We start from the raw sequence: 9529 nt of genomic DNA, 5'->3' as shown, positions 1-9529 counted from the left end.
CAGTTCTCTTGAGATTTCACTGATTAGACAAGGGGATTTTAGTTGTTTTGTTACCATTCGTTCAGCCTTTGTGCCCTACTTCCCTCTTTCTCCATTTTCCCCACATTTGTCTATTTACTTTTGAGTTGATTCAGACCCCCCCGCGCACACACACACACACACACACACACACTTCCACCCACTGCCAGCCTTCTGCCAGATCCAGCCTGTGTTCCTAGTTGCTCCTATCCGGCCAACTCCCTTTAGCCCACCCCCCATCCTGTCCCTCTGCCAGGCGGCCGGCTGGCCAAATGCTGATATTCAGATGCTGCCCAAGCTGCAAGGCTGGCTTTTCTCACTGACCATTAGCAGTGGGCTAATGGGTGTTAAGGAGATATACTTCAACAAGCGCAGAGTGACGGGGTGGGGTGAGGTGAAGCACACTGGTGTTAGCTGAGGATTTGCATCAAGTCAACTTAAGAAGCTCAGCCTGTGCTCGAATAAATAACCTTGGCTCAAAGCTTCCCTAGAAAGTAAAATAAGAAGTGCATATTGGACACACTGTGTTTGAATGAGACCCATCAAATATGGCTGACCTCACCACCTCCCTATGAAAAGATACATCCTGCAGCTGTAGTAGGACAGCTGGAAGTCACAGTGAAACAATTACATGTTCTGATGTTGGGACAGAGGTATCTCATATATCTAATAGCATAATAATTCTACATGATCATATAGAAGCTAATTCTAATATATTCCCTGAGTCTTAAGAGTTGAATTATCACTACAGCCTTACCTCACAGAAACCCTTTTATCTTCTCTAGCCCACGAATTCCAGTAGCCTTTTTGAGACATCTTTAAAATGAAGAAAACAATAACAAAGAAAGGCCTTTTTTTTTTTAACTTGAGGGTGAAATCCACATTCTTAAGGGGCTATAATGCACAGCAGGTGGCAGCTTCTAAACACCAAAACACAAGACTGCTGTCTGTGTAAGATCTCCATTATCTTTCCAAGCTAATGCTTTGATTGCAAAAGTGACAATTTTTGTGTCAATTACAGAATAATGGCGCAGTGGATTTCCTGTCATTCCCCAAGATCGTCTTTTTGTCAGCTGCTTTAAAGCACACCATCTGGACACTGGAAAAACAAACATGGCTCTGGGTGAGGTCCGGTGTGTTGGCTCCTTGTTTGTGTCACAGAATAATTGCAGCTTGGTAAATGTGGTGTAAGGGTACACAAACAGAAAAGTCATGAAGTCTGTGAACTGACAGCTGCACAGCAATATACTGTATCTCAAGTTGGATTAGCTATTAGAGAAGCTAGTGGTCACACCAGACCAAGTAAGGCTGTAGCAGCAAAACCATCTGCATGTGCTGAATTAAGTTTCACTGCTCATGAATTCAGCTTTTACATTTATAACTATAAAGTTCAAGCACGTTAAATAACAGCACATCAGTGGTGTCTCTTCAGAAGGATACCTGTGTCTCAACCTCACGGGAACTGCAGTTGTGCAGTTGCGATGCAGGGTGTTGCGGAACAAGAGTGTGTCTATACTGTCTGGATTTACAAAAAACCCTCACGTGTCATCTGGTGTCACACAGCTTTAATACCAGTCATGACTGATGTGCCTCTGATGGCTGTTCTTCTTCACTGAGAACATTTTCATGCTGTGTCATCTGACTGTCATTGGCTTGGTAATTGCAACAATTACCGTAATTTGGTCTCCAAGGTTTCCTTGGTAATGGTGTTTTTCAGACTTTCAAAGGCAAGTCTTTCTCGTAGGCTGCTCTTGTTGTTCCTGCACAGAGCTTTAAAGGTGCAATATGTGAGAATTTTAGTTTCAAACAGAAGTGGGGGAACATCTGGTCTCCGGCCCACATAAGGCCCATGATACCGTTTGCTCTGGCCCAGGAGGCAATTCCTAAATGCAAAAAATCAAAATTCTTAGACAGCGATCACTTTTTTTCTGCAATACAAGAAAATAACAAAATTGTAGACCAACGCTCTCCCGGATGGTCCCTCAACACAACACGCATGTAGTGTTTATGTTGATGGCCCACTGATGGTATGCATGTGGCGACTGTCAAGGAAAGAAAAGCACTTAAAGAGAGAAATAGACAAGCTATTATTATTTCGTTGAAGTAAAGGGAAAATCTTGCGCCTGCAGTGATGAAAAAGACCAAGCTCAAGCTAAACTGGATGAATAGCAATTAACTCTTCATATGATAACAGCGTTACAAGTGAGGAGAGGGAAGCAACATGAAGGAAAAATATCTTCACATTGTTTTTTGTGTTTTTAGATTTTTGGTGTCTTGAGGTCTGTGAAATCATTTATTGACGTGGTCATCTTTAGAGAGGACCTGAGCACCGCACTGCACATCGACACGGACACAGATTTTATCTGAGCCACATCTCAATGAGACACCTGTGCTCTGAAGTGCACTTGGCTTGGATTGAGCCAGGAGTCTCTTCACTCATTTGATGTTTCGGTTGACTTTAGTTCACAGAGAGATTTTTTCATGTTTAAACAGGACATTTGATCATTTGTTAATACGAGCAGCCTAGTTTTAGTCCTTGAAATGTCAAACGCTTGAACCTTTATTGCACCTGCAGCTCTTGCAACTCAAACCTCACATGCAAAAACCACTAAAGAAGAACTCCAACAGTGTCCCATTTGTACATTTTTTATATATTTTTCATTTCTTGATGTTTTCTTTTTTACAGAGTTGGTACATTTTTATAAACTTTGGACTACAGTAAAATGTTTTAACTTTTTTTTTTTTTTTTACATATTAGCGAATACAGAATGGCAGCTCTTGAAACATATTGACACGGTAGTAAAATCTACATTTGTTTAACTTTTGAAATACATACATGTACAGCATATATCACACACACACGGAGTTCAGAGTATGACCTGTGATTGTCGACTTGTGTTGGTTTGCTGTTGCTGCGTGCGTCTGTGACGCACTTGTCCCATATTCTTCTCCTTTGGTCGTTTAAGGCAAAGAGGGAATACAATGGGGTGCAAAGACAATGTGACTTCGACACAAGGGCAAACACTCGTCTTCGTTGTTTTCATCGTGACCTTCATCTTTTTGCCTTGACTCTGGCAATGACTGCAGGTATGAGGCAGAGCACCCACTTTGACTCAGGACCACAAGGCAGAGAAGTGGAGGGAAAGGTGTTGCTGAGAAAACTGGAAATAATATTTTCTTTATTTAGCCCCAAGTCTGCGACAGTTCTTTTGTGAATGTGACCCAAACTTGTGTTAGAATAATGCCTTCTTTCTAGAGCTTGATTATCTTTTATTGTCTGTCTCTGTGTTGTGCGCATTAGTGAGTCTGTGGATCTACTGGAAAAATGCTCCAAACAGGCAACACGTTGCCTGAGTTTCATTAAAGAGAACAGAATGACCCCAAAAAAGAAGAAATATACAAAACCCCAAACCGTTATCATGCTAAAAATACACCGAACCAGATCATAATGAATAAAAAGAGATATGAGTGGATGTTTTGGTTTTTTTCCACAGTCCACAGAGGGATAGGTTCCTTAAATTATATCTGCTATTAGCTATTGTGTCCTCCATTCCTGCTCCTTGGAGAGGGCTGACTCACAGGTCGGGGAGGATGTTTGTTCGAACAGGATCGCTTCTCTGCTTTGAAACGTCTGTCAGCTAGAGCAGCACACCGTCACTGCTGGTACCAAATAATACAGCTCTGATAAATATGTACACACACACACACACACACACACACAAACACACACAATCAAATGTGGGTCGTTATTTAGGTTATGGAGGAAAAAAAAAAAAGTCTTTTTTTCCAGGGTCGTCTGCATTCATGCACTCTGGGCCGCTCTCCTTCTCGGAGGGGAACCTGAGTCACATCTATCTTGTCTTCCTCCCCTGCTGGCCCTGCGGCGGCGCTCGAGCTGGTAGCTGCTGGCAGGGCGGCTGCGTCTATACGTTCGTCTCCAGCCCGTTCATGTCGACGGAACAGTGGTCCTTGTCCCTGTGCTCTCTCTTGTGGTGAGAGGAGTGAGCGTGCTTCTTCTTCTCGATCGGCCGGATCCCCTCCTCCAGCTGGATCAGGCGAGCCACGTCCGGGGAGAGGTGGTCGTGCTTGCTGCCGGGTGGAGGTGGCTGGTAGCAGCCGTTCTTCTGGTTCTGGTAGGTCATCATCTGCTGGATGCTTATCATGGGCTTAGTTTCACAGATCAGAGGCACCTGGTGGAGGAGAGGAAAAGTGACTCAGGATCACAGACTTAAGCAGTTTTTAAAACGTTTGATAAATGTTTCTTGTCTACTGTAAAGCAGTTTATTATTATTGTTTTTATTACGTGTGCCAGCAAAATGACCTGGGCCTAATATTTAATTTGAAAACATAATGACGCAAAAAGACCCACTAACAAGTCCATGAATTTGAAAATGTAATGAAGTCTCCTGCTATTTCTAACATCATTATCAGAATAATTTGGAGCTTTTCTCCAAATGACGAATGATTAAACTCAAAGCTTTTGCGTTATTATTGAAGGTAAATACATGCCGATACACTCACTGGCATGCATTTACCACTGTTTCTTTTGACAATATGTTTAGCCTGTTTTCTGTTTTTCACCATTAAATGGTTTGTTCATAGTGAACTCTAGTATGATCCAGTAGCCAGATGTTTGTCTTCTGTCTGAACACACCTTCACTCTCCAGCTTCTTACACAAACTCAGATGTAAAAACAATAACTAATAACTCATAGCGAGTTAAATTCTGGAACTATTTCAGAAGTACCACACTAGCTGTTCACAGTCTTTATGCTAAACTAAGATAATCAGCTTCTGCATTATAGTTAATGCATAGACAAAGCGTGCATCTTCTCATCTAGAGCCCAGAAGCCCAGAAAGAAAGCGAGTAAGCCAAAGTGTTGTACAACTACTTTAAATCTGCTGTACAGCCTACTGACATACATTCACAAAGTGACAGCCTTATAAACACTCAGTCTTAAACCATAAACCACTTTCCTATCTCCTTTCAACCCAAGATAAATACTCCCACACAGGTCAAGACGACCATGAGATGACAAGAAAAAAATGTTTTGCAATCTCAGAGTTCATTGATTTGGCCTTGCGTGCTCTCACCTGCTCCCCTTCTTTGACAAAATCTTTTCTGCAGATATGAGCCATAATGCCTGTTGCGAGAGCGTCACCCATCACATTGACCATGGTCCTGAATCGATCCCTAAATGACAAAATCAGAAGTCATCCACAGTGTTAATGAAGCTTGGGAAAATAAGATATTGTACACAATTTAAAAAACAAGCAGGTGGTCAATTGGTTCACTGAGATGTTCAGGTCTATGCAATGTGCAGGCGTGCAATATTCACAATACATCAAGCGTGGTGCCTGTGCACTGTGGTTGATTCTGGCGATACATCTATTTACTGCATAAACTTCAGCTAAGAAGTAGAAGATTAAATTTTGCCATAAGACTCTTAAATGTCACTACCACCTCCTGAATTGGTGGCTCTGATTGTGCTCAGCTATTCATGATGAAGAGATTAACCCTTACTTACAGAGCCCAATCAACAGCAATGATGAGAGTGATGTCATCGGTGGGCAGACCCACGGAGGTAAGCACTATCACCATGGTTACGAGTCCAGCCTGTGGGATTCCAGCTGCACCGATGCTGGCCGCAGTGGCGGTGATGCTGAGCGAACAGACAGAGGAGCAGAGTGCGTTCAAGTCTTCACCAAAGGTGCATGTGATCTTTCTGAGCTGAAGCAACTTAAAGGTACTCTGCAGATTCACCTTTTGCACACAAAACAGGAGGAAAATCGCAGCACAGAGGTCAAAGTACCTGCCCGTTATCCACATCCTGCCTGTCAAGCTTTTTGTGGAGAAAAGAAAGAAAAAGCTTGACAGGCCTGCTATGCCTAGTAACAGTTGGCCAGCTATGATTGATACTTGCAGTTTAGAGGTGTTTCTTTCTTTTTTTTTTTTAGCAAAAATTGCCTACAATAATTACTGTTTTTTGCCAAACCATATGATTTCCTTGTGGCACTTAAGAAAATGTTTCAAGGCTCAGCACCAGGCTGCAGTCGTGGGGTTGGGGATCTTTGGCTTACAAGATATGTAAAGATGACCCAGCACCATATAAAGCAGTTTGACTCCACCCAAACTAGCAAAATGATGCTAAAATGCTAATCCAACAACATAATATACAGTAGGTTATACAGTAATCTAACACGCATGATTCAGGATAACACACACTTTTACTTTTCAGTTCAGGCACATTTTGGTGATCATGTGCTTGTGTGAAAATTTCAATGCACAACTTTTATTTTCAGTATTTCTACATTGTGGTGTTAGAGCTTTTAATCAAAGGTAGTAAAGGATTTGGATATTTATTCCACCGTGGTGTGGGGAGAATGGGAGATGTAGGGAGAATGATTGAGCGGATGTTCTGTCCGAGACCTTGGACCTCTGAGCACAAACTGGCAAACTGTTCCTCTGGTGGTGGTGGTGGTGGTGGTGGTGGTGGGGGGGGGGGGGGTTAGCATGCAGATGGAGCAGCTCCATGGTCAGCAGCCAAACGGCACGGGAACAGGACGCAGAAAGAGGGAAAAATTATTATAATTCTGGCGTGACAAGGGAGATGAGTAATACAGGTCATATGGGTTTTACCGCCAAGGGATTATGAGGGACCGGGCAGAGACTGCAGCCACGAGGAGAGGTCTGCTTAATGTTATTACAGCAGGACATGTCAGGAAAGTGGAGGAGGGGCGGGACGTTTTCCTCGACCTGGGGTGGGCCACAGGTGATGCAGATGAAAGTTAGAGGATGCTGGTGTTGGTGGGAGGGAGACTGTTGGTGTTTTTGTCTGTCTGTCTGTCTGTCTGTCTGCCTGTCTGTCTGTCTGTCTGTCTGTGTCCCAGGGGCTTCCAGACTGATTTAGCAGAAATCAGATCAGACTAAGAAGCTCATATGAGGCGTAATCTGTGTGACATTTACATATATGTGTATCTAGTAAATCCCATAATATTTTTTATTAATTCAGAATTAAACTAAATGTGTGACGTTAGATTTATTCACATGTTGCACTCAAAACACCGCAAGTATGCCTGCACTGTTGTTTGACCCAGATGCAATTTGCTTACACTGTCAGACCCCTCGAGCTTGAGAGGTTTCTCCTCATTCTGTCCAAAGGCACTTTCAAACTCCACTAATGCAGACGTTCTGCTGTCCATTTTAGGAGCCTTACCTGATCGTGATGATCTGTCCAAAGTCCAGCTCATAATTATTCACTTGGGCGATGAAGATGGCTGCCACGGCCTCGTAGAGCGCAGTGCCGTCCATGTTGATTGTGGCCCCGACCGGCAGCACAAAGCGGATGATGCGTCGGTCGATGTGGTTGTTCTCCAGTAGGCACTTGAAGGTGATAGGCAGAGTGGCAGAACTGCAGAAAAACACACAGATATTACATGTACATAATTACAGATAATGATCTCCTTCTATAACAGGTTATGTTGTGTCGTGAAAACACAAAACAAAGACAGATCTTTTGTTGGCGTATTCTCAGAATTGTGTGTGTGTGTGTGTGTGTGTGTGTGTGTGGGCTCTCATGAACACCCACAGTGCTGTAAAAATGCCTCAAAGTGGCGTATTCATTTGTCAATGGATTTATATACTGGGCTGATTTCATTGGGAAAATTGTTATTTAGGCCAATAACCAAAAGACAGAAATGTTTTTTAACTTTTATAATTCTAGAAAAAGCTGAAGTGGACCTGCGGGGCAGTGAGGTTAACAAGGTCACCGTGAAACCCAACAATCATCTGTTTCAAGGTGAATTCCATTATCCAATCCATTTACTCTGGCAATGTAGTATAGAAGCATATCTGCCCTGGCCATGACACTCTCTTAGTTGCATGTTATTTTTGCTCTTTACTTGAAGCTTTTATGATTTTATAATAGCACTAAATGCACTCAAGTTCTGGTAAACATCATGATTTAGCACAAAGCAAAGCTTTCATTATTGTCCCACGACCGACCGAATGTGAGCCTCCTTACACAACTTATACAGGCAAGAAACCGAGGAAAAAGGTGGCTTTAATCGCCACTAAATGTTTGGTCGTAAATGTAAATAATGGAGCCACAAACGATGATTTTTTACACAAAATTTACACTCAACAGACGGAAGCTGCTCAATTGGCCAAAATTACCACCACAACCAACAGGTGTGATTCAGATTTCACAAATGTGAGCAAAGTCAGTTCAGCGAGTTCAGTTCTGTTAAAGCAAGTAGTGAGATAATCATACGCTTGATTCATTTTCACAAAGACAGCAGCATTTCTGCCATTTGAATGAAACACTGTGGCAATGCTCAGGAGGTAGCACAGGAAGCCTCCAGTGAGTTTAATCAGGATTGCTCAAAGTTATGAGCGAGAATGCAATAAGCTATGCCCACTTCCACCAATCAATATGGCACTAAATGAAATTCTGTCCTCTGCATTTTGAGGTACACAGTTTTGGTATTTGTGGCGCCCCCTGTGGCTCAGGCTCACAATGCATCGACAGGCAAACAGAGCATGAAGATATTTTCCAAAATATGTGATAATTAGACAAATTGTTAAGAAGTTTGCAAAGTCTTCTGGTTGCATGTTTTTGATCGATCTTGCTCGTTTATAATAGCAATGTGGATCTCAGTCCCGCAATGCCATTTTGGTGTTGATACAGTCAAAACAACATAAATATGCAGACCCTCCTGGGTTTGAACACTAATATCTCCAAAGTAGTCTTTTATTGTGAAAGTCGGATCTTCCACTTTTACCTGGAGGAAGTGGCCAATGAGATGAGCAGAGCCTGCAGAATGCCTCTGATGTAAACGATGGGGCTCTTCTTCGTGATGAAGAAGTACATGGCTGGGAGGATGAATAGGCCGTGCAGCACCAAACCCATTACCACTGTAATGGCGTAAAAACCCAGCTTCTTCCCCATGGCTGAAGGGTCATCCATCTCCAAGATCTTACCAGCAACCAGAAACACGATCCCGAAGGGGAAATACCTGTGAGGGAAGGAAGGTAGAGTGCACGTTCATTAAATGGCAGCTACGTCATCAGCTTTTTTTAAAAATCAGCCTGTCATGTTGTCAGGTTTTAACAGCCGTGGTGCATTCACTCTTCAACAAGACTTCTAATACAGCCATGCAAGTAGTTCTGTGTGGCTGCCATTAGTTTCCATGGTATTTTGGCATATTTGACAATTAAGATTTTGATCTGAAATTTTCGGACCTGCTGGCAGTGCTCGATGAAAATTCAGACGATCACCAAAGACATGAGGATTCATCCTCTTCGCACCACGAATAGTTGCATCAAATGCAACGGCTACCAATATCAGTAAAATTCATCCTATAGGGAACATGAACATTCCTAATTTTCATGACAATGCATCCAGTGGCTGTTGAAATATTTTGGATTGTTGTGGACCAACTGACTGAGCAACAGACTGCCAGTGGCGTCCATAGAGCCAAGCTAAACCTGAGAATGTCCTAATGCTGGT

General features: G+C 42.7%; 1 protein-coding gene across 1 annotated transcript in view; it reads right to left on the bottom strand.

Annotated features, from left to right (window-relative positions):
* Positions 1–3941: 3941 nt before the first annotated feature.
* The window catches only part of slc1a7a (solute carrier family 1 member 7a), a 31614-nt gene continuing 26026 nt past the window's right edge, over positions 3942–9529 (bottom strand). The window contains exons 7-11 of the mRNA XM_041948714.1: positions 8802–9035; positions 7235–7429; positions 5546–5680; positions 5112–5211; positions 3942–4208 (exon numbers count right to left, since the gene is read on the bottom strand). Of these exons, the coding sequence (XP_041804648.1) occupies positions 3942–4208; positions 5112–5211; positions 5546–5680; positions 7235–7429; positions 8802–9035 (931 nt within the window). The remainder of the gene's footprint in view (positions 4209–5111; positions 5212–5545; positions 5681–7234; positions 7430–8801; positions 9036–9529) is intronic.

Source organism: Chelmon rostratus, chromosome 12 (genome assembly GCF_017976325.1).
Source record: "Chelmon rostratus isolate fCheRos1 chromosome 12, fCheRos1.pri, whole genome shotgun sequence".
NCBI lineage: Eukaryota > Metazoa > Chordata > Actinopteri > Chaetodontiformes > Chaetodontidae > Chelmon > Chelmon rostratus.
The sequence above is the reverse complement of the archived record's forward strand: the minus strand, read 5'-3'. Positions and strand labels throughout refer to the sequence as shown.